At 42.8% G+C, this 25,277-nt stretch overlaps 1 protein-coding gene across 2 annotated transcripts in view; it reads left to right on the forward strand.

Annotated features, from left to right (window-relative positions):
- Window positions 1-25,277, forward strand: part of itpr3 (inositol 1,4,5-trisphosphate receptor, type 3) — a 534,890-nt gene that overhangs the window by 302,020 nt on the left and 207,593 nt on the right. For both annotated transcript variants that reach the window (XM_061272597.1, XM_061272598.1), the window contains exon 23: window positions 256-458. In XM_061272597.1, coding sequence (XP_061128581.1) covers window positions 256-458 — 203 coding nt within the window. The remainder of the gene's footprint in view (window positions 1-255; window positions 459-25,277) is intronic.

A 25,277-nucleotide genomic window follows, 5' to 3' on the forward strand; every position in this document is an offset into this window, starting at 1 on the left:
ATTTTAGATAACTAAGCAAGAATGTTTCCACATAATTTGGAAACTTTTAACAACTGAAGGGAATGTGGAAAGATTCCACGAGTCAAGGGAAGGTGAACGTTTTAACAGATTCCTGTCAATTGTGTATGATGATGTCAGTGTCCTCTGTGTCTAAAAACTACTTATATTAATCCTAAAGCCCTACGTATTTATTGATGCTTTTATTGCGAAGCAATGCGAGAAGTTACACTTGCTGTCACTTTTTCCACATTTAAGGAAAAAATGTGAAACGCTCCATCCATGGCATGGGACAGATGATGACAACCATGGTCCTCAATAGGAAGCAGTCCTTATTTGGTGGGACAGTGGGCCGCAGAGTGGGGCTTGCGCTTGATGGACAGCGAGTGACCAAAGACAGCATCGACAATATGGGCCTTACTGTAATGGACACAAAGCTGAAGATTCTGGAAATCTTGCAGGTGAGTGAGACTATGATTGGAGCTTGTTGAGTCCACCGACTCGAACAGCTGGCAAATGAAGCAAACGATGGGCAGCTGAGACAAGTTAAATATTTACACACAGTCGCCTCCAGCTGCATTAAAAAAAGGAAACACTCGTAAAACTGGAAAAAAAAGGTAAACTGTCATCAATATTTAGGCTTCAATTTAAAATCTACTCAATTGATACAACCTGAAATATTTATCTTTAAGTAAAGTTATTTGTTAAGGCAAAGCAAACCCAATATCTTAGTTGTCCAAATTTAAAATACCGTTTTTTTCCGTGTATAGTGCGCCCCCATGTATAATACGCACCCTAAAAATGGCATGCTGATGCTGGAAAAAAGCCTGTACCCATGTATAATACGCACCCAATTTTTAAGAATTTTTTTTAATTTTATTTTATTTTTTTCCCAATGATCGTCACACACGCAGGGAGGCAATGGGTCCCATTTTTATAGTCTTTGGTATGGTCTTAACTAGGCTGGATGTAATTTTTTTTGTTGGCGTTGATTTCTCCGACTGCCCGTAAACGCACCACCGCGCTCTCGCACACACGCGTACACACGCACACACGCAAACCGGATATCATACGGAGGCCGCCATTACAGATGCGCAGAACGGATGCGCAAGACACGTCAGCTATATAAAGAGCGAGAGTTCAGTTCTCTACCTAAATCCGTATTACAGGTAATATTTTATTTCACAACACTTTGCCTTGTTCCTTTCTTATCTGCTGTTCACTTCAAACACGCTCCATGCGACCGCAATGCTCTCGTATCAGACGCTTGCTCGATCACCTGCTCGTTTGCTGTCCCGTGCGCGCACGGAGCGCCGTGGTGCGTTTACGGGCAGTCGGAGAAATCAACGCCAACAAAACAAATTACATCCAGCCTAGTTAAGACCATACCAAAGACTATAAAAATGGGACCCATTGCCTCCCTGCGTGTGTGACGATCATTGGGACTTAAAAAAAAAAAAAAAAAAAATTTTTTTTTTTTTAAATTGTGTGCGTATTATACATGGGTACAGGCTTTTTTCCAGCATCAACATGCCATTTTTAGGGTGCGTATTATACATGGGGGCGCATTATATACGGAAAAAAACGGTATTCATTTTTTATCTCATGCACGGATTGGTTGGCACTTTTTAAATTTCGTTGGACATGTGACAATGATAAATAAAGATCTATCTATCATAACTTTTTTATAAAAAGGTACAAGTGTATGTACTGCAATTGTGTGGACACTTCTTGCCTTCTGCTGGCGTGTGAGCAACTCTCGTGCCATAATTCCTCAATTTATAAGATATAATTTGAATTCTGCGAAAAAAAAAAAAAAAAAAAAAATTTAAAAAAATAAAAATTTAAAATTTTTTTGTACCCATGTATAATGCGCACCCCAGATTTTAGGACAATAAATTAGTTAAATTTTGCGCACTATACACGGAAAAAAACGGTAAACACAGTATTTTTCAAACTATAAGTTGCGTTTTTTTTTTTTTTCCATAGTTTTGGTGGGGGGTCAATTTATACTCAGGAGTGACTTATGTGACATTTTTCACAAATTTTTACTTGGTCATTAACACATTACTTACTTAATAGTATAATTGATCACTTCACATGTTATTTTCACTTTGAACTGCACGAGTACGCACTATGGTTGTGGAATAATTGAAGGCTCACTGACAATGAGTTCCATTCACTGACTTCCAGAGTCACATTTAATGATTTGGGGTGACACAGATGGTTCGATAAACTTGTTGTTTATATTAGTTATTTGACATATAGTTTAGAGTAGCAACGTGTATGTTGTTAGACTTCAGAAGTTTCCGTTTGTCTAGCGAGGCTGTGAAGGCAGAGTAGGGGGGACGGGAAGAGCGATCCAACTCGCTTGCGTGTGTTGGCTCATATGTTGAGCTCTTGATTTGTGAAATAAAGAGCCGGTTACCAAACCCACATCTTGCCTGGTACTTTGGTAAAGCTACAATATACACTGCTCGAAAAAATTTAAAAAACTGTTTTTTTATCAGGGTATGGCATGAATTCAATTAGACTTTTCTGATAAGGTTTTGGTCAGGTACATGGCAGAGGGGGTTGTTAATCAGTTTCAGCTGCATTGGTCTTGATGGAACTAACAGAAGGTGCACTAGAGGGGCAACAATGAGATGGTCCCCAAAACAGGACTGATTTTACAGGTGGAGGCCATTTCAAGTTCCTCCCTCTTAATCTTTTTTAACAGTTTTTCCACAAGTGTTGGCTTTAGCTAGAGTCATTATCACGACTGGGAGCATAAGGCGATTTCTTAACCCTCCTGAAGTCGCGCAGATTGTCCAACTTTGGCAGACTTTGCCCAACTTTGCCCCTACTTTGGCAGAGGAAGTAGCAAAAAAAGGTAGTACAAGTGACCTAATTAAGGATGTACCCATAGCCGAAAGTATGGTCCTAAGGGGAACGAATGAGAAGGAAATAATAGAAATTGTTCGAGAATTTAAAGCTAAAAAGTCAACTGACTCTAATGGGAAAGATATGTCACTTGTTAAAAATATTATTGAATGTGTGGTGAAACCCCTTACACATATCTGCAACCAATCTTTGACAAATGGTGTTTTTCCGAGTGAAATGAAAACTGCTAAAATTATCCCGATATATAAAGCTGGGGACAAACACATATTCCCAAATTACAGGCCAATATCTCTACTCCCACAATTCTCCAAAATATTATAAAAAATATTTTATAAAAGGCTTGATGATTTTATTACTAAACAAAATATTCTGTGTGACCAGCAGTACGGATTTTGAAAAAATAGGACCACCACACTAGCTTTGTTAGATTTCGTAGCTGAAATAACAACAGCTATTGAAAATAAACGATATGTTGTAGGTGTTTTCTGGGATCTTAAGAAAGCTCTTGATACTGTAAATTATGAAATACTGTTAACAAAACTTGAAAGATGTGGGATACAAGGTAAGTCACTCACTTGGTTAAACAGTTATTTATCAAACAGGAATCAATATGTGCAACTTATGGACTGTAAATCAAAATTAAAGCAGATAAAGTGTGGGGTTCCTCAGGGCTCAATACTAGGCCCCTTGTTATTTATTTTGTATGTCAATGATATGTGCAAGGTCTCCAGGTTACTCAAGGCCGTAGTTTTTGCAGATGACACAAACCTGCTTTGCAGTGGGGATGACCTGAATCAACTACTGGATACTGTGGGTTTTGAAAATTACAGAGTTGGTTTGACACAAACAAACTTACACTAAATTTAAGTAAAAGTATATTATATTTGGAAATCGTCTGACTAACACAGACAAAATTCTTACAATAAATAATATAGAAATAGAAAGAGTAAAGGAAGTGCTTATAGACATTAAGTTGGAAACCACATATAAGGTATATCAAATCAAAAATGTCAAAATCACTAGCAGTATTATATAAAGTAAAAGACCTTCTAACTCAGTCATCATTATATTCCTTGTACTGCTCCTTTATACTCCCATACATTATTTACTGTGTGGAGGTGTGGGGCAATACATACAAAACAAACACAGATCCAATCTTCATTCTTCAAAAAAAAGCAGTACGACTTGTAAACAATGCTGATTATAGACAACCATTTAACCCTCTCTTTATTAAACTGAACTCACTGAAATACAACGACCTATTCGACTTTAAAACCATCCAACTCATGTACAAAATAAAAAATAATAAATTGCCAAACAGTATCCAGAGGTGGTTTGAGTGGAGGGAAAGTACCTATTATTTAAGAGGAACACTTATGTTTAAAAGAGATTTAAAGATACATTGTATAACAGTTAAAGGTGTGGAATTATGGAACACCAGCAGTGAAAACTAAAGAACTGTAGTACCTTACCTAAGTTTAAAAAAATGTACAAGGACAAAATATTGACGGGATACCGTAATATGTTATGAAGTTGTTTAAGTTGCTTTAATATTTATTTAAGAAAAAGAGGAAAATAACAAAATTTTAATTTTATATGTATTTGACTATGGTCAAACTTTTTGACAGAATCTAAAAGTATCATGTAGTAACAAGGGGTAGAGTCAGATAAGCTTAGGCTTCCTTCTACTCCCTTTCGAACAATTTAGAATTTACAATAAAGGGAAAATTATAATGCAATATCATTTTTTTTCTTCTTTCGTCCTTTTTATGTTCTATTGTACTATGGAGTTATCATTTTCTGTATTTTTTACTTTTTTCTTGTATTTCTTTAATGTTCGAAATAAACAAACAACTCCTCCAGGATGGCACATCCATGCATGCTGTTACAAGAAGATTTGATGTGTCTCCAAGTACAATCTCCAGAGCATGGAGGAGATTCCAGCAGACAGGCAGAGAGCTGGACAGGGCCGTAGACGGTCCTCATTCCATCAGCAGGACCGATATCTGCTGCTTTGTGCAAGGAGGAACAGGTTGAGCACTGCCCGAGCCCTACAGAATGACCTCCAGCAGGCTACTGGTGTGAATGTCTCTGCCCAAACAGTCAGAAGCAGACTTCACGAGGGTGGCCTCAGGGCACGACGTCCTGTAGTGTTTCCTGTGCTCATTGCTCAGCACCGTGACACTCGATTGGCATTTGCCATTGAACACCAGAATTGGCAAGTCCGCCACTGGCGCCCTGTGCTTTTCACAGATGAGAGCACGTTTACCCTGAGAACTTCTGATAGACGTGAAAAGGTCTGGAGAAGCCAAGAAAAGCGCTATGCTGCCTGCAACATCATTCAGCATGACCGGTTTGGTGGTGGGTCAGTGATAGTCTGGGGAGACATTTCCATGGAGGGAAAAACAGACCTCTACAGGCTAGAGAACGGCAGTCTGATTGCCATTAGGTATCAGGATGAAATCCTTGCACCCATGGTCAGACCCTACGCTGGTGCAGTAGGTCCTGGGTTCCTCCTGATCCACAACAATGTCCTGCCTCATGTGGCAAGAGTATACAGACAGTATCTGGAGAATGAAGGAATTGACACAATTGAATGGCCCACACGATCACCTGATCTAAACCCGATAGAACACCTCTGGGACATAATGTTTTGGTCCATCATACGCCGCCAGGTTGCTCCTCAGACTTTACAGGAGCTCACTGATGCCCTTAGAGGCTGGGAGGACATCTTACAAGACACCATGCGTCGTCTCATTAGGAGCATGCCGCGACATTGTCAAGTATGCATACAAGCTCCGGGGGTGGGGGTGGATGGGTGCACACAAGATATTGAATAGAATTTTGAGTTGCAGAAATTGAATTTAGGTAAAAAGGACGAGCCTGCCATATCATTTTTTCACTTTGATTTTTGGGGTGTCTGTATACTGAGCCCTCTGTAGGCTGAAAACTTTTATTTCCATCAAAACATGTGGCATCCTTTTGTTCCTGAGACATTAAACTGTCCATATCAGTATAGATATCTCTCCAAAAAAATGTCACGATTGAAATCTGATGTGTTTTCAAAGTGTTCCTTTAATTTTTTTGAGCAGTGTAGTTAGTATATACTAGAGCTGTGGAATAATTGGGGCCGCAACTGATGACGGGTCTGACGTCAGCGGCGCACGTAGGTCCGGAATCAACAGCTGTGTTTATTTTGTTTTGTTTTTGACACAGAAGATGAATATTCCGATGGATTTAATGATTTAGAGTGACACGGATAGTTTGTTAAAATTCTTGTTTATATTACATTTATTTTATATATCTAGTCTGACGTCTAGTTCCGGTGTCAACAGCTGTGTGTTTTTCTTCTTTTTTTTTGACAGAGGATAAATATTCCGATGGATTTAATGATTTCGAGTGTCACGGATGGTTTGTTAAAATTGTTCTTTATAAAACATTTATTTGATATGTCTAGTCTGACGTCAGCAGCGCACGTAGTCCTTCCGGCGTCAACAGCTGTTTGTTTATATATATATATATATATATATATATATATATATATTTGTTTATATTATTGTTATTTCATACATAGTTCATATATTGTTATATGGGCCTGTGGAAAAATTTGAACTGGAACTGACGATGAGTCCGACGTCTCAGGAGGACAAACTCAATCAATGGATTTGATGATTTCGAGTGACACAGATGGTTTGATAAACGTGTTATTTATGTTATAGTTATTTGGATAACTGTTAATGTTACATTAGGCCCGTTCTCAGCTCCTCGTTTGCGTTTATGTCACGTTAGCAAACCATATTGTTAGCCTTTTGTTGGTTCATGTCTGTTTTTGGTGTTGGGTTTTGTCAAATAAATTTCCCCCAAAATGCGACTTAAACTCCGGTGCGACTTATATATGTTTTTTTTCCTCTATATTGAGCATTTCATGGCTGATGCGACTTGTATTCCGGAGGGACTTTTAATCCGAAAATACAGTAAGTAGGATTCATTACATAATATAAAGAATCCTTTTAGTTTAACCAGATTTTTATGCAGTGAAGGGAAAATAAAGCCGTTAATTTGCTTCAAGAACCAGTTGATGTATTTTTGGACTTCTCTAGTTGGCACTGATGGTTTCAAAAGAGAGGTTAAGAATTGGCAAAGCAGTGTGTTTTCATCGCAGTGTTAAAATTGATTGTCATCTATCCATCCATCCATCCATTCATCCATCTTCTTCCGCTTATCCGGGGTCGGGTCGCGGGAGCAGCAGCTTAAGGAGGGACTCCCAGACTTCCCTCTCCCCAGCCACTTCATCTAACTCATCCCGGGGGATCTCAAGGCGTTCCCAGGCCAGCTGAGAGACATAGTCTCTCCAGCGCGTCCTGGGTTGTCCCCGGGGTCTCCTACCGTTGGGACATTCCCGAAACACCTCCCCAGGGAGGCGTCCAGGAGGCATCCTGATGAGGTGCCCGAGCCACCTCATCTGGCTCCTCTCAACGTGGAGGAGTAGCGACTCTACTCCGAGTCTCTCCCGGATGACCAAACTTCTCACCCTATCTGTAAGGGAGAGCCTGGACATCCTGCGGAGAAAACTCATTTCCGCCGCTTGTATCCGGGATCTCGTTCTTTCGGACACGACCCATAGCTCGTGACCATAGGTGAGGGTAGGAGTGTAAATCGACCGGTAAATTGAGAGCTTTGCCTTTTGGCTCAGCTCTCTCTTCACCACGACGCACCGGTACAGAGTCCGCATTACTGCCGACGCTGCACCGATCCGCCTGTCGATCTCGCGCTCCATCCTCCCCTCACTCGTGAACAAGACCCCAAGATACTTAAACTCCTCCACTTGGGGCAGGATCTCATCCCCGATACGGAGAGGGCATTTGACCCTTTTCTGATCGAGGACCATGGAGTTGGATTTGGAGGTGCTGACCCTCATCCCGACCGTTTCACACTCGGCTGCGAACCGCTCTAGTGAGAGCTGGAGATCACGGCCTGAAGAAGCCAAAAGCACCACGTCGTCTGCAAAAAGCAGAGACGCAATGCTGATGTCCCCAAACCGTACACCCTCAACGCCTCGGCTGCGCCTAGAAATTCTGTCCATAAAAATTATGAACAGAATCGCTGACAAAGGGCAGGCTTGGCGGAGTCCAACCCTCACTGGGAACGAATCCGACTTACTGACGGAAATGCACACCAAACTCTGGCATCGGTGATACAGGGACCGAACCGCCCTTATCAGTTGGCTCGGTACCCCGTACTCCCGGAGCACGCCCCACAGAACCTCCCGAGGGACACGGTCGAACGCCTTCTCCAAGTCCACAAAACACATGTGGACTGGTTGGGCGAACTCCTATGCACCCTCGAGGATCCTCCTGAGGGTGAAGAGCTGGTCCACTGTTCCACGGCCAGGACGAAAGCCACACTGTTCCTCCTGAATCCGAGGTTTGACCTCCCGACGGACCCTCCTCTCCAGCACCCCTGAATAGACCTTACCAGGGAGGCTGAGGAGTATAATTCCCCTGTAATTGGAACACACCCTCCGGTCCCCCTTCTTAAAGAGGGGAATCACCACCCTAGTCTGCCAATCCAGAGGCACTGTCCCCGATGTCCACGCGATGTTGTAGAGACGTGTCAGCCATGACAGCCCCACAACATCCAGAGCCCTTAAGAAATCCGGGCGGATCTCATCCACCCCCGGGGCCTTGCCACCGAGGAGTTTTTTAACTACCCCAGTGACTTCGATCCCAGAGATTGGAGAGTCCGCCTCAGAGTCCCCAGGCCCTGCTTCCACAATGGAAGGCGTGTAGGTGAAATTGAGGAGGTCTTCGAAGTATTCTCCCCACCGACACACGACGTCCCGAGTCGAGGTCAGCAGCACGCCATCGCCACTGTAAACAGTGTTGACGTTGCACTGCTTCCCCCTCCTGAGATGCCGGATGGTGGACCAGAATTTCCTCGAAGCCGTCCGGAAGTCATTCTCCATGGCCTCGCCAAACTCCTCCCACGCCCGGGTTTTTGCCTCGGCAACCGCCGAAGCCGCGTTCAGCTTGGCCATCCGGTACCTGTCAGCTTCCTCCGGAGTCCCGCAGGCCAAAACGGCCCGATAGGACTTCTTCTTCAGCTTGACGGCATCCCTTACCGCCGGTGTCCACCAGCGTGTTCGGGGATTGCCGCCACGACAGGCACCAATGACCTTACGGCCACAGCTCCGGTCAGCCGCCTCAACAATGAAGGCGCGGAATAAGGTCCACTCGGACTCAATGTCCCCCGCCTACCCCGGGACGTGGGAAAAGCACTGCCGGAGGTGGGAGTTGAAGCTCTTCCTGACAGGGGATTCCGCCAGACGTTCCCAGCAGACCCTCACAGAGCGTTTGGGTCTGCCAGGTCGGACCGGCATCTTCCCCCACCATCGGAGCCAACCCACCACCAGGTGGTGATCAGTTGACAGCTCCGCCCCTCTCTTCGCCCGAGTGTCCAAAACATGCGGCCGCAAATCCGATGACACGACTACAAAGTCGATCATCGAACTGCGGCCTAGGGTGTCCTGGTGCCAAGTGCACACATGGACACCCTTATGTTTGAACATGGTGTTCATTATAGAAAATCCGTGTCGAGCACAGAAGTCCAATAATAGAACACCACTCGGGTTCAGATCGGGGGGGGCGTTCCTCTCAATCACGCCCTTCCAGGTCTCACTGTCATTGCCCACGTGAGCATTGAAGTCACCCAGTAGAACGATGGAGTCCCCAGAAGGAGCACTCTCCAGCACTTCCTCCAGGGACTCCAAGAAGGGTGGGTACTCTGAGCTGCCGTTTGGTGCATAGACACAAACAACAGTCAAGACCCGTCCCCCCACCCGAAGGCGGAGGGAGGCTACCCACTCGTTCACCGGGGTGAACCCCAATGTGCAGCCGCCCAGCCGGGGGCAATAAGTATACCCACACCTGCTCGACGCCTCTCACCGTGGGCAACTCCAGAGTGGAAGAGAGTCCAGCCCCTCTCGAGAGGGCTTGTTCCGGAACCCAAACTGTGCGTGGAGGCAAGTCCGACTATATCTAGTCGGAACTTTTCTGCCTCGCGCACCAGCTCGGGCTCCTTCCCAGCTAGAGATGTGACATTCCATGTCCCAAGAGCCAGCTTCTGCAGCCGGGGATCAGACCGCCAAGGTCCCTGCCTTTGGCCGCCGCCCAGCTTGCACTGCACCCGACCCCTTTGGCCCCTCCCACAGGGGGTGAGCCCATGGGAAGATTGTCATCTAGAGGAATGGAAAAAAACTAGGCCATGAATTAAATTCGAAGCCTCACTTTCCCATCACCACCTCTATGTAAACCCCATTTAGATTACATTTTTAATTTGTCTCTAAAATTCAAAATTGTCATCTAAATCCCCGGGATGAGCTGGACAATGTGCCTGCGGAGAGGGAAGTTGGGTTCCCCTGCTGAAGTTGCTGCTCCTGCTACCTCACGCTGGATAACCTGTAGAAAATAAATGGATGTATGAATGATTTTGAATACATTTGGAATGATAGGCAGGGCAACTTTATTTGTACAGCATATAATTACAATACAACATATAAAAGCATTTAAAAATAAAGTGATTTAAAACAAAGAACAGAAATAAAACAAATTACTGGAATCACTTAAAGAAGGTGTAGTGCGAAAGCAGGTTTCTATTATTGTGCTTACCGTAATTTTCGGACTATAATGCCATAATCAGACAACATCAATGTAGAGCGAAAATGAGACAACAGACATGTGTGTTGTGTTATGAGTTGTCTTGACAAGTCACAGCCCATGTCATGTGACATAATCCACGATTCAACAGCTGGCGTCTGGGACGGCTTCGACCAAAGTCTTTCATATCAGAATGGGCTATATGCACAGAGGCGTACTGATGTAAATCCTGTAAAATCATAGCCAGCTACACCACTTCCGCCATATGCACCGTTGATAGACTTTTTAGCGACTTAGTGACGTAGCGTCATCATCTCACAAAAGTACTGTATTTTCCGGACTATTAGTCGCTCCAAAGTACAAGTCGCACCTGTGAGGAAACTGGCAGTACAGCCAAATGCAGAGCGACTCAGACTTTATTGCGGGGAAGGAAGGGAGCAGAGGAGCGCTGGAGCGGCGATCGGACGGGGGTGTTGTCGTCACGGAAAGGCGGCTAGATAACGGACCAGGCGGAGTGGTGTTCAGCTGCGCTTCTCGGCGGGTCGGGCTGGTTACGGGCTGGAAAGCACCAAAGAGAATGATCAACCACGCAAGCAGATGATCTAGACAGGTGGAACAAGGAAACAAGGACCGGTGAGCTAACGGGTGGCATCACGAGACAGACTGTCAGGGAGTGACCGGGTGACAGTTTAAATAGACTGACAGGTGTGGGTGATTCAACTGATAGGGGGCGTGGCCGAGTGGCAGGTGACGCAGGCACGTGACAGCACCAGCCATAAAATGCATAATAAAAGAAAAAAAAACATATAAGTCGTATAAACATATAAGTATAGCAAATAACTATAACATAAATAACACGTTTAGCGAACTATCCGTGTACCTCCAAATCATTTAATCCATGGAAATCTTTGTCCTCTGTGTCAATCTGTGTCCTGTATTTTATAAACAACTCGGCTGACTCCGGATGTCAGTGGATGGATTCAGACTCATTGTCAGTTGCACTTCCAATTTTTCCACAGGTCTAGAGCGCCCTCGTGTGGTTTAAAGTGAAAATAACGTGAAGTGATATACTAGTAAGTAAGTAATGTATTAATGATCAAGTAATAATAATGTGTTAATCATTTCACATATAAATTGCGATTATAAGTGGCACCCCGGCCAAACTATGAAAAAACTGTGATTTATCGTCCGGAAGATATGGTAAATACAAAGTTCAATGAACAGAGAGTACGTCAGCTGAACACTGTTTTGTGCCTTTGTGCCAGGCTTCCAGTAAGTACAATAAAGTACTTAGTTTTCATACTTTTCCCTCTGATGCGGAGGTCAAGCGAAGATGGATTTCAGCTATCCGGAGGGATAACTACTCACCATACCCGCCTCTATAGCCGGCATTTTGGAAAAGAGGACGTTCAGGAGTCAGTGTTGAAAACAATTGAGCGATTGTTGAAGCAAGGAGTACTTCCGTCGTTATTTGAGTGGAAAAATTACTCCGTCCCGTGTCCAAGACTGGGTGTTTGGGAGCAGAGAGAGTAACCAGTATTGCCGGCAAAGGAGAATGACACGCCGTACGAGGAGGGTATAGTTATTCCCAGCAATCTGTCCATACAGATGATGAACAGAATCTGTGACAAAGGGCAGCTTTTGCGGAGTCTGATCCACACTGGAAACAAACCCGACTTATTGCAGGAAATGCGGACCAAACTGGCATCATTAGTACAGGGACCGAAATGCCCTTAGCAAGGGGTGCAGTACCCCATACTCCCAAAGTCCCCCACACACACTCTCAAAGCTCCTCAAGGGACACGGTCGAATGCCTTATCCAAGTCAACAAAAAACATGTGCACCCTCGAGGACTCTGCCGAGGATGTTCCTTCTTTAAAATGAGGGGCACCCACCCTAGTCTGCTAATCCAGAGGCAGTGTCCCCGATGTACACATGTTGTAAAGGCGTGTCAACCAGGACAACGTCACAGAAGCCAGAGGCTTAGGAACTTGGCAGATTTCATTCACTCTTCCACTAAGGATCTTTTAACCACCGCTATGATTTCAACCCTAGCGATAGGAGAGCCCACCTCAGTCCTCAGGCTCTACTTTCTCAATGGAAAGCGTGTCTGTAGAATTAAGTATTGAACCGGGGTAGAACTGAGGAAGTATTGTCCCCACCGACTCAAAATGTCCCAAGTTTAGGTCAGCAGCACCCTATCTCCACTATACACAGTGTTAACGGTGGACTGTTTCCCCCTCCTGAGATTTCGGATAATGGACCAGACTTTCCATAAAGTGCGTAAGCCTTAGCGCTCATGATTCAATAATTTTCCGTGACCAATTTAAAGGCATTAGATCAGGGGTGTCACTCATTTTTCTCGCGGACCGCATTGTAGTCGTAGCTTCTTTTGGCAGGCCATTATGACTGTCAACCCGAATAAATGTATGAGCACCTCATATTCTATAGAGTAAAAGCTACAAAACAAACTGACAAATAACTCGTTTTCAATCAGATGAGTAAAAACTGGTCAAATATTAAAAAAAAAAGATATTACAAGTGAAGACAATTTTCATTTCTAGTAATGACACACAAATTTGATGCGCAATTTGTCTTTGCGGGCCACATAAAATGATGTGACGGGCCGTATCTGGCCCCCGGGCCTTGAGTTTGACACCTGTGCATTAGATAATAAAAAGTTGGGCTGTTTGATCTTTATGACCACTTTATTACAGTGTTAAGGATCGCTAGGATTGTTTTTGATTCAGAAAGGGGGACATTTGTGGAAGCGTCTCATACACACAGTCACTCACAAGTCAAAGAACGTTGCCAGACACAGTAGTAGAAAAAGTGGCTGCTTTATTTTCTCTTCCATCCAATTCACATAGCATCAAAGTATCCACCTAATATTGTCATCTGCGTATAGCTTCTCTTGCACATTCTTAACATCCACTAAACCTCTTGCGCACATCCACTCAACATCTTGCCAATTTGTTATTTTGAATGGAGTTATGTGAACTTTTGGGTGCGACATAAACTGTTAGCTGGGACGTGAACTTGTGTTCATGTTTCTTCTTTTCCTTTGGGCTTTTCCCCTCAGGGGTCGCCACAGCAAACAATCTGTTTCCATCTCACCCTATCCTGTGAATCTTCTTCCCTCACCCCAACTAACTTCACTGCATTTAGCAATTTCATTAATACTCAATGCGTTAATGCACAGGTGTCAAACTCAAGGCCCGGGAGCCAGATACGGCCCGCCACATCATTTTATGTGGCCCGCGAAGACAAATTGTGCATCAAATCATTACTAGAATTGCAAATTGTCTTCACTTTTAATAATAATAATCTATTTTTTTTATGTTTGACCAGTTTTTACTCATCTGATTTGAAAATGAGTTATTTGTCAGTTTGTTTTGTAGCTTTTACTGTATATAATATGAGGCGCTACATTTATTTGGGTTGACAGTCATAATGGCCCTCCGAAAGAAGCTATGACTACAATGCTGCCCGCGAAAAAAAACGAGTTTGACACCCCTGCGTTAATGTTTACTAACAATTTTCGTGTATTTTCCATGCCAAGCTTTTACTCACCACATACTACCATGCATTTGTTTATTCTTTTCGCATTCCATGGACTTATTTACTTTCATCACATTCTCAGTTAATCATGCTTCAAACCATATATTTTCTTTGTTAGGCAAAGCATTTCCCTCTGTCCAGAACATTCTCCAATAATCCAAGGCTGCCGTCTAGCGTTAGGCAACATACGACATCAGATCAACCATTAGGTAAAACATAAGGTATAACGCAGCATTCAGCATTCTTAGACGCCCTTGGCAGAGTCCGTAATTTAGAAAACCATCAGGCATGCATTGAACAGTTCATTAAGGGTCATTAAGCTATTCAAGCAATATACCAGAAAAACATTTATTTCAAAGTGCACAAACTATACATATTGGATGGATTGAAGTTAGCAAAACATTTCTCATTACCACTTAGTCCATCACATATATAAAAATCTCTCGTTATGTCTTCTTTTAAACTGAAAAAATGTCTTCTGTACTGATTTTGTGTGTCGGTATAATTATATGCTTAAAATCTTTCTTTTATTGATTTAATGTGTGAATATTGTAATTGTATGCTTATGTACTTTATTCAATTAGGTGTGTGCGTATCTGTTTTTATAGCTCGTGGGACTTTTTGGAACATTTTCTTCAGGGAATATTAAGAGATTTCGGATTCTTCAGGGGATAGTAAAGCATTGTTGAATAAGATAGATCGCTTGACATGTTACTGTTTGGAACGATAGACTCAGTGTGGAATCAGTGTGGAATAGCTGATTTGAGAGAAAGCTTTAAGCTAGAGGACAATTGTCCATCCTCCTTACAGTTGCAGACCCAGTTCACAATACAGTCCAAATATTCATTTCAGTATTTACAAATTAGCTACTATATTTAGACTCACCTACAAAAGGACAAATTTAAATGAGAGTGTGGAAAACACTTTTGTGTTTTACCTGTATAAGCATGTACCAATAATTTGCATATACTCTGAGCTTTAGACCAGTGGTCCCCAACCTTTTTTGCGCCATAAACCGGTTACATGTCAGAAATATTTTTGCGGACCGGCATTTATATAAATAAATAATACCGCATTTTGCGCCCTATTAGGCGCACCGGGGTATAAGGCGCACCTTCAATGAACGGCCCATTTTAAAACTTTGTCCATATATAAGGCGCACCGGACTATAAGGCGCATAAAATAGAAGCTTTACTGCAACAAACTGAGGTTGACTAGGGTTGCGGTATGCACCCACTAGCCAATAACCAACGAGCCCTCTGTAAACAATCGCGTTTCTCAAACAATCTCCTATAAAATGATTGGAACTGACTAAAGTTCGATCTAACGCATTGGTACTACTTACCTATTTTTCCCTTCCATATCGATCCGTAGATTTACTCGAAACATTATCAGAGCAGCCTATTTTGACATGAAATAGCCTCGCGCGTATAGCAGCTATCGTTATAGCATTAGCCATCCGCAATTTCCTATGAGCCTCAGCTCGCAATCTCCCATGAGCCTCAGCAAAGTGTAAACAATCGCGTTTCTCAAACGACCTCCTGTAAAATGATCAGAACTGACTAAAGTTCGATCTAACGCATTGGTACTACTTACCTATGTTTCCCTTCCATATCGATCCGTAGATTTACTCGAAACATTAACGGAGCAGCCTATTTTGAAATGAAATAGCCTCACGGGTACAACAGCTATTCGGTGACGCCCCCTGACTACAGTTACCGTAATGTTGGGAAGCGATGCGACCTTGTAATTTACTAGTCGTACTAAAACGTACTAAAACATTTTGGCAGAGCACTGCGTACAACCAGTATGGATCAACAAATTCATCACTTGATCCATATATAAGGTGCGATCCATATTTTTGGTTTTTAGGTGCGCCTTATAGGGTGGAAAATACGGTACATTTATATAGATAAATAATACATTTATAATAAATATATAAATACGATGAAATAAAATGATACGACTGACATAAAAACAACATTGAATTAGTGGGAGCACTGAGTTTGTTTCTCAGAAGTGAGCCGGTCCCATCTAGACGTAATCGGAGACAATGACACCCGAAGTGATTAAGGTTTGTCTTTTATTGCAGGATGCTTGGTCTCCATGTGTTGAAGCAGTTTTGAATGCTCCATTGCCTGGTTAGTTAGCCTGTCGCCACATATTAGCTTTGCGGGCACGACTGGGAAATTAATTGATCGTCGATAAAAAAATAAAAATAAATGTGCGGCTTGGCGGCCCGGTACTAAGTGACCCACAGACCGGTACCGGTCCGCGGCCCGGTGGTTGGGGACCACCGCTTTAGACAACATTAGCAGCCTGCATGTATTAGGTCAGGATAACCTAGAAGCTTAGACACAATAAAACACTCTGAGATGTGATAACAGACGATTAAGCATTCTGAGATGTGATGACAGATGATGAGGTCTGAAAGTATTTTAAACATTTTATAATTGGACTTGGCTTACACAACTCACAAGGGAGCTTTCAAAGCTACACTGTTACCGCACATTGGGCTCTCTGACCCTAACCCCTAACCCAGCATACAGGCCAAATGTAAAAACTATCAGAGCTGTTAATAGGGAGATTACTGCTCTCAGAGACTGTTCTGAATCAACAGACTGGGAGAAGTTCAAACAGGCTGCTACCTACAATGACCATACAGACATTGAAGAGTACACACACACTGTGTTACAAAATGCATTGATGATATGACCGACACTAAAACCATCATCACCCGAGCAAAGTGCAAACCATGGCTAACAGGCGGTCCGCCAGCTGCTGAGGACCAGAGATGACACCTTCAGAGCAGTGTATGAACACAGCATGTAAACAGCGAGAGCTGACCTGTCCGTGGCATCAAGGAAGCAAAACGAGAGTATACGTGCAAGTTATCAACCCACTTCAATTACAGTGGAGATGGCGATGCATTTGGGCCATCATAGACTACAAGCCTGCACCACAGAGCTGAGAGCAATATCTCTCTGCTGAACAACTTGATCACGTTCTTTCCCCTGTAATAATGTGAAACATGGAAAAAAGGCCAGTTTCAAGGCATAATTCGTGTGCCACATGACATGCTGTCGGGTCACTCCAGAAATGACATCATGTAGCTTAAAAACCAGTTGAAAAAACTGTCTTCGGAGGACGCAGCCTATGAATTCAGACATGGGGAGCATTTTTCTTAAACTGCCTATAACTATACCACTTACTTTCTGCAACGAGGGCTTGTTCCAACATAGAGAGTACACTGTATGCGTTCATCCAAGACACTGTTGACTTCTGCTGGCGATTACGTCTCATTACAATCATTTTGCTATTTTGTGAGCAACTGCATTAAACATCTATGTATCCAATGCATTAAAAAAAATAAAAAAATTCAAATCAACCCGTAGATGGCGCTCAACCTTTATATTGTAAAATACTCTGTTTAAATTCAAACAAATAGAGTTTTACTAAACAGATTACTCTTCAATTGTGCAACTGTCACAAACTGAGACGGGGCAACCGAATACAGCAAGAATCTTTATTGAAAAGGGGAAGTGGCAGCCGATCAGGAACCGGCGGATGACCAGGACAGAGTCGCAGCGGAGTGCTATCATCGGAGCGACAAGCTGGCTGACGGCAGGAACCAACCTGGCGGAGAGAGCATCTGAGCAAGCACGCCGGGCAGCAGCGCGTAGTCGTGGTCGGGGGCAAGCGACGATAAGAGCGTGGTCAAGGACAGGCAAGTGGTCAGGACAGGCGAGTTTGGTCGGTCCAAAGTCGGCAACCGGAAGCGTTCGACCAGAGCAAAGTGAGCAGTGGCTTCACGGGCAGGGTAAGGAGACAAACGACAGCCACTGGCTTTATTCACAGTAGAGCTGAACTAACGAGTAGTGGCAGGTGCTGGTGATTGGCTTGATTGGGGGCTTGATTGGGGGCATGGCTGGAAGCTGACGCAGGCACGTGACAGCAACAGAGCTCTGCTTAATTTTGAACCCAGATTAACTCAATTTAAATTTGGTTTTACTTATCTGTTTAGAGCTAATTTTAGATTACATTGTTTGAAATGGGAGGTGTTTGCAATGGAAGATGACTGTCGCCAACAGGTTACTAATTATTCCTACATAGTTTTTTTTCAGATGGCACGTTTGTTTTTGACAGAATGATGTCACGCTACAGGGTAACAGGGTACAGGCTAACGCTCGCCACGCAGCTAACGCTTGCCACACAGCAGCTTTCAAGAGCCAAAGAAACGAACCTGGAGAGGGATTAACCAAACCAAGGATCTCAAGAGTGAAAGGAAAATCTTGGATCCGGAGTTTCATCCCAAAGAGGACACTACAGGACTAAACAGCAGCCTATCCATCCTCGTGCCTAATCACCGCAGCGGGTCCACTTGTTGGCACGCAGCTAACGCTCGCCACACAGCTAACGCTCCCCACGCAGCTAACGCTCGCCACGCAGCTTACGATCACCACGCAGCAGCTTTCAAGAGCCAAAGAAACAAACGCGGAGAGGAATTAACAAGACCAAGGAGCTCAAGAGTGAAAGGAAAATACGCTTGGAGCAGGATTTTCCGCCGAGCTTGGACGCGCTGCCATCACGGCGCCTCTGAGCCAGTGATGAAACTCTGTTGGACACTCTTTTTACCACCTTTTTACCATGCTGACGAAAGTGGAAAAAGAGCTTAAGGAAGCGCTCGATTTTCTGACTGCGGAGATGGAGGCCGTCAGACTGGAGAAGAAAACAATTCTCAACTATTCTCAACTTGGTTGAAGAAGTTCGAACGCTACGACTACAACTCAATGAGAAATAGAAAACAATTGCACATTTGGAAAATTGAGTGTCGGATCTCGAGCAGTACACAAGAATGAATGACATAATTGTCACTGGACTTGCGATTAAACCCCGGTCATTTGCTCGGGCCGTGGAGGGTTTTGATGAGACCAACCAGGCTGACTCAACCAGCGTGGAACAACAGGTGACAGCCTTTTTCCTATCCATGTGCATAGAACTGGACGGGCATAGCATAGAGGCCTGTCACCCACTCCCGCAGAGAAAGACAAGTGACAAACTTGCTGTAATACTGAGATTTGCAAACCGAAAACACAGTGGCGTAGCCAGGAATTTTTCCAGTAGGGGCGCGCGCCCACAGGAAAAAAAATCTAACATCATCCACGCCGTTCGCTGAAACAACATCCGCGAGACAAATGGTGAATGGATAACATCGCACACATAGAATAGCGCAAGCACATTCGTGCAAGACTGAAAGAAAAAAACGGCATGAAAATGAAGAATCGAAAAAGCTAGATTTTTTTTTTTCAACCGCGGCGCAGGGAGTCCTAAACGGGGCGCCGCCCTGGCTCGCCCCGGCTTGGCTACGCCACTGCGAAAACATAAAACGGCACTGTTAAAACAAAAGAAAATGCTGAGAGGATCTGACATTTACCTGAATGAGCACTTGACCAAAAAGAATGCCGATATCGCCAAGAAAGCTCGCTTTTTACGAAAGAACAGAAAGATCCAATCCACATAGACAGCAAACTGCCAAAGTCTATATAAAGCTGAACGGAACGCCAGAGGAATCTAGAGGGATTATTGTCAGAAGTATAAACGATTTGAACAAGTATCAGTGACAATCAGACAACTACACAAGGTAACAATGCTGTCTATTATGGACTGGCTCCTGTGGAAATGACTGTAGACTGAAATGGCATTAGACTCTTCTGATATAGTTGAACTCACTGAACATAACATGCATGGATTTGAATATAACATTGACCCTGATAGCAACTTCTTTAAGAATGTAAACAGCAATTGTAGTTATTATACAGATGACCAATTTAATGCGAAAATCAATGTAAATCAAGGACTGTCAATTATCCATTTCAATAGCAGAAGCCTTTACGACAATTTTCAACATATCAAGGAGTGCATATACCATTTTAAGAAGCAATTCAATATTGTAGCTGTTTCTGAGACTTGGATTAACTCCGAGAAGGGTGCAGATTTTGAGTTAAAACGTTATGAACTCAAGTACAAGAGTAGGATGGATATAAAAGGAAGGGGGGGGTGGCCTTGTTTGTAGACCAGAATCTCAACTTCAAGGTGATCAAAATTATGACTGTAACTATTGCTGATGTAATGGAATGTATTACCATATAAATCGATATGGGGAAAAAAAGAAATGTAATTGTTAGTTGTGTTTATCGAGCTCCTGGCTCCAGCATTGACATTTTTAACGATATTATGGAGGGATTATTTGCCAATAAAAATCAGAAACTGAACTTCATCTGTGGTGATCTCAATATAGATCTTCTGAATCCCAACAAACTATGGTACATTGTTTAGTATCTGTCTCTTGCCCATGATCACCAAGCCAAGCAGAATAACATCACATTGTGCCACTCATTGATAACATATTCACAAATAACTTGGAAAACAATATCAATAGTGGGTTATTGCTGAATGACCCAAGTGACCATTTGCCTGTTTTTGTGGTTTATGACTGTGATTATAATAATGTAAAGGATGGAAGTAACGTTTACAGGAGGGATAGAACATCAGAATCCCTGATTGCTTCAGAGCAGATCTATTGACGGAAGATTGGAATTGTGTGTATAATGAGTGTAATGTAGACACAGCATATGATATATTCCTAGATTTTTATGATTTTTATTATTTTGTATGATAAAAACTGTCAGCTAAAGCAATGCAATAGGAAGCATAAGTATAGAGAGTCCCCATGGATCACAAAAGGTCTACAAAATGCCAGTAAAAAGAAAATTCTATGTATCGAGAATTTATAAAGCATAGAACCATAGAGACAGAAATTAAGTACAAAAGATATAAAAATAAGATGATGCAAATTATGAGGAGGTGCAAGAAGGATTACTACAGCAAGATAGTAGAGAAAATAGAAACCATAGTAAAGGGATATGGAAGGTTTTAAACAGTATTATCCAGAAAGGAGCTGCAAACACAAAGTATCCTGAACGCTTCATGGATAATGACAAGACCATAAACAATATGGAAGATGCGGTCAATGATTTGAATGCATTTTTCGTGAATGTAGAACCGAAATTGGCTGAGGGTATCAGTGACCCGTTGATACAGCGGGCAAGAGCAGTAGGAGATGGTATTGGAATTAATCCAAGTTCAATTACCATGAGAGCAGCTGATGAGAAAGAAGTTTTAGATATTATAAAATCATGCAAAAATAAAACATCTACAGATGGGAATGATGTCGATATGGCCTTAATTAAGGAAGTTGTTGATGGAGTGGAAAATCCTCTGACAAACATCTGTAATTTGTCCTTTAAAACAGGTACCGTAATTTTTGGACTATAAATCGCTCCGGAGTACAAGTCGCATCAGCGACAAGGTATGATGCATGATGTAAAAATCAGGGCTATGAATTTTTGCACCGAGTCCGAGTCCGGCCTCTTGACCACGAGTCCGAGTCCGGCTGTCCATTTTTTCTGTTAATTCATGTGACTGCTTAGTCTTTATTCAAGGCTAATTTAGATCAAAATCTAAATAATTACAACAGTTTTGTGATGGCTTTGTCTTTATTAAACATATAAACGAATACAATAAACAGATACTTTCAAGTTTTAATCATTAATTACACCATTATAGCTCAGACATTTATCTAAACACAAACAATTACCGTATTTTCCGCACTATTAGGCGCACCTAAAAACTTACATTTTACTAAAAAACCCAGTGCGCCTTATAATGCGCATTATATATGGATCAATTGATGAATTTGTTGATCCATACTGGTTGTACACAGTGCTCTGCCAAAATGTTTCAGTACGTTTTAGTACGACTAGTAAATTACAAGGTCGCATCGCTTCCCAACATTACGGCAACTGTAGTCAGGGGGCGTCATCGAATAGCTGTTGTACCCGTGAGGTTATTTCATTTCAAAATAGGCTGCTCCGTTAATGTTTCGAGTAAATTTACGAATTTATATGGAAGGGAAACATAAATAAGCAGTACCAGTGTGTTAGATCGAACTTTACGTAGTCAGTTCCGATCATTTTATAGGAGATCGTTTGAGAAACGCGATTGTTTACACTTTGCTGAGGCTCATGGGAGATTGCGAGCTGAGGCTCATGGGAAATTGCGGATGACTAATGCTATAACGATAGCTGCTTTACGCGCCAGGCTATTTCATGTCAAAATAGGCTGCTCTGTTAATGTTTCGAGTAAATCTACAGATCAATATGGAAGGGAAACATAGGTAAGTAGTACCAATGCGTTAGATCGAACTTTAGTCAGTTCCGATCATTTTATAGGAGATCGTTTGAGAAACGCGATTGTTTACACTTTGCCGAGGCTCATGGGAGATTGCGAGCTGAGGCTCATGGGAAATTGCGGATGGCTAATGCTATAACGATAGCTGCTATACGCGCCAGGCTATTTCATGTCAAAGTAGGCTGCTCTGTTAATGTTTCGAGTAAATCTACGGATCGATATGGAAGGGAAACATAGGTAAGTAGTACCAATGCGTTACATCGAACTTAAGTCAGTTCCGATCATTTTATAGGAGATCGTTTGAGAAACGCGATTGTTTACACTTTGCTGAGGCTCATGGGAGATTGCGAGCTGAGGATCATGGGAAATTGCGGATGGCTAATGCTATAACGATAGCTGTTGTACCCGCGAGGCTATTTCATGTCAAAATAGGCTGCTCTGTTAATGTTTCGAGTAAATCTACGGATTGATATGGAAGGGAAACATAGGTAAGTAGTACCAATGCGTTAGATCGAACTTTAGTCAGTTCCGATCATTTTATAGGAGATTGTTTGAGAAACGCGATTGTTTACAGAGGGCTCGTTGGTTATTGGCTAGTGGATGCATACCGCAACCCTAGTCAACCTCAGTTTGTTGCAGTATAGCTTCTATTTTATGGCCTTATAATCCGGTGCGCCTTATATATGGACAAAGTTTTAAAATAGGCCGTTAATTGAAGGTGCACCTTATAATCCGGTGCGCCTAATAGTGCGGAAAATACGGTAGTGACGACCCCACAACTATCGAAACACATCAATGATATAAGCTGGGTGACATAATCGTCCTTGACATTGGTACATGATGTAAACATTAGCCCAAGTGCAACTCAACGTGGCCGCATTGATCGTAATTTACGCTCCGTTTCCCCCCCAAATCTAGGGATACATACTGGTACCACATGTTGTCTGCATGGGGTATATCTGGGTTTATCTTTATATACTTTGTCAACAGTTCGGTCGTCATTCTCTTGATTCGAGCGGAAGTTCCACTTTCCCCTTGGGGACCCTGGACACTCCATGTCATTGGCAAGCATGCTACAGCCACAGCACAGACAAGCACTCCTCTGAGTGCCATTTTCCGTTCAGTTCCACAGAGCCACCTGAACCCCTCGGGAGCTAAATGGTCAGGGTTCTTAGTTCTTCACCTGTTTGAGACTGATGCCAAACTATAAATGGCACCCCCTTTGCAGCCAGACTTCGCCCTGACTGGGGCCTAGGAGACAAGCACTCTCTGCAGCTTACAGTGGCTGAGATGAATCCAGCTGGGTCTTTCTGCACAGCTGAGGGTGTGGCGAGTAGGACTTGGAATGGTCCCTCCCACTGGGGTGAAGACCACGTCTTTCGTTTGATTACTTTGATGAAGACCCAGTCACCTGGTTTTGCTGAGCCATCCTGTGGAGATAAAGGAGTGGAGGACAGTAAATTTGCATTTTACACGTTTTCCGTTTGCATGGTTTTGATCATGTAGTCAGCTAGAGTTAGCTCTTCTGTGGCTGTGTCTTGATCATGTGAGAACAGAGGGAGCCTGTATGCTCTGCCATGAATGATCTCATAAGGGGTTAAACCCTTGCCACAGGGCATAATCCTCATATAGAGTTTTACAAAATCTAGACATTCGGGCCATGGTCTACCCGTTTCTGCCATGCATTTGGTTAATCTGTTTTTAATTGTTCCATTTGTCCGTTCAACAAGGCCAGCACTTGATGGATGAAAGGAACAATGATTTTATAAAGTAATCTGCAAATGTTCAGCCATTTTGTTAATGACTGAATTGACAAAGTGTGGTCCGTTGTCACTGTAAATGGTCTCTGGGATGCCATAACTGGGAATGATGGTCTTGCAGATAGCCTTTGCTACTGTTATAGCATCTGCATTCTTTGCTGGGATTATTTCTGTTCTGGGAATTTTCCTCTCTTTGGTTTTACATTCCCTTGTGGATTATTTTTTATACAGACTTCACACGCTCTACAAAAAGGTTTTGAGTACAAATTGAAACATACGTTGTAAACTGTTGTGATATCAGCTCCTGCATCCCCCGTCGACACATGAGTACTTCTTTGTGTCGAAATTGCAGCTGCTCTAAAAAAGTGATTTAGGGAGAGCAAGCTTATTAATTACAACATATGTCTTTGTCTGTCAGATGTGCACATTTAGCAATCCACATTTTTTGTTCTTGTTTAGGGGCTAAATGTTGCATATCATTCAAGATCTGTATATTTATTAGTTCTTCCTTTTCTGACGACAATCTCAGATATAGGTCTGAAAAAAAAGGTTGGGGACCACTGTGCTAAGGCATTGCCTAGCGATACAAACTCTTTCCTCCGTGTGTGTGCCTCACATTTGCAAATTGCAAGCTTTGTGGGCAACATTACTGTCTGGAGGAGCTGGATTAGAAATTGTGCATGTGTTTTTTGCTCTCCAATTATCATTCCACGCCTTTCCCATTGTTTTGCAAAGTAAAAAACTGTTGAAAATGCATACAGGCTGTTTGTGTATACAATTAGGTCTTGTCCATCAGCTAGAGTACACACTCTGGTCAGTGCAATCATTTGTGACAATAACAGAGCTGTATAAGACAAATGTCTGGCTGGAGACAGCATATTCATTTTACTCTGAAGTAACAACACATCAACAGCATGCGGTACAAACAGGTCTGTGGGATGGAACAAGTTAACATCTGCTGACGATTCTACTGCCATTGCAGCAGCACATATAACTTGAACACATTTTCCACTTTGTTTTCAACAGGTGTTAACCCTTCTGAAGTGGGGGTGATTTTCATATAGAGTTTCTTTTAGGTTCCCGTGTGGATCATGTTTCACACAAACAGGACATGCTTTTTTTAAAAAAAAACAATAATTCACTTAAGAATCTAAACCGAAGGTAACTAAAG

Source organism: Syngnathus typhle, linkage group LG2 (genome assembly GCF_033458585.1).
Source record: "Syngnathus typhle isolate RoL2023-S1 ecotype Sweden linkage group LG2, RoL_Styp_1.0, whole genome shotgun sequence".
NCBI classification, from domain to species: domain Eukaryota; kingdom Metazoa; phylum Chordata; class Actinopteri; order Syngnathiformes; family Syngnathidae; genus Syngnathus; species Syngnathus typhle.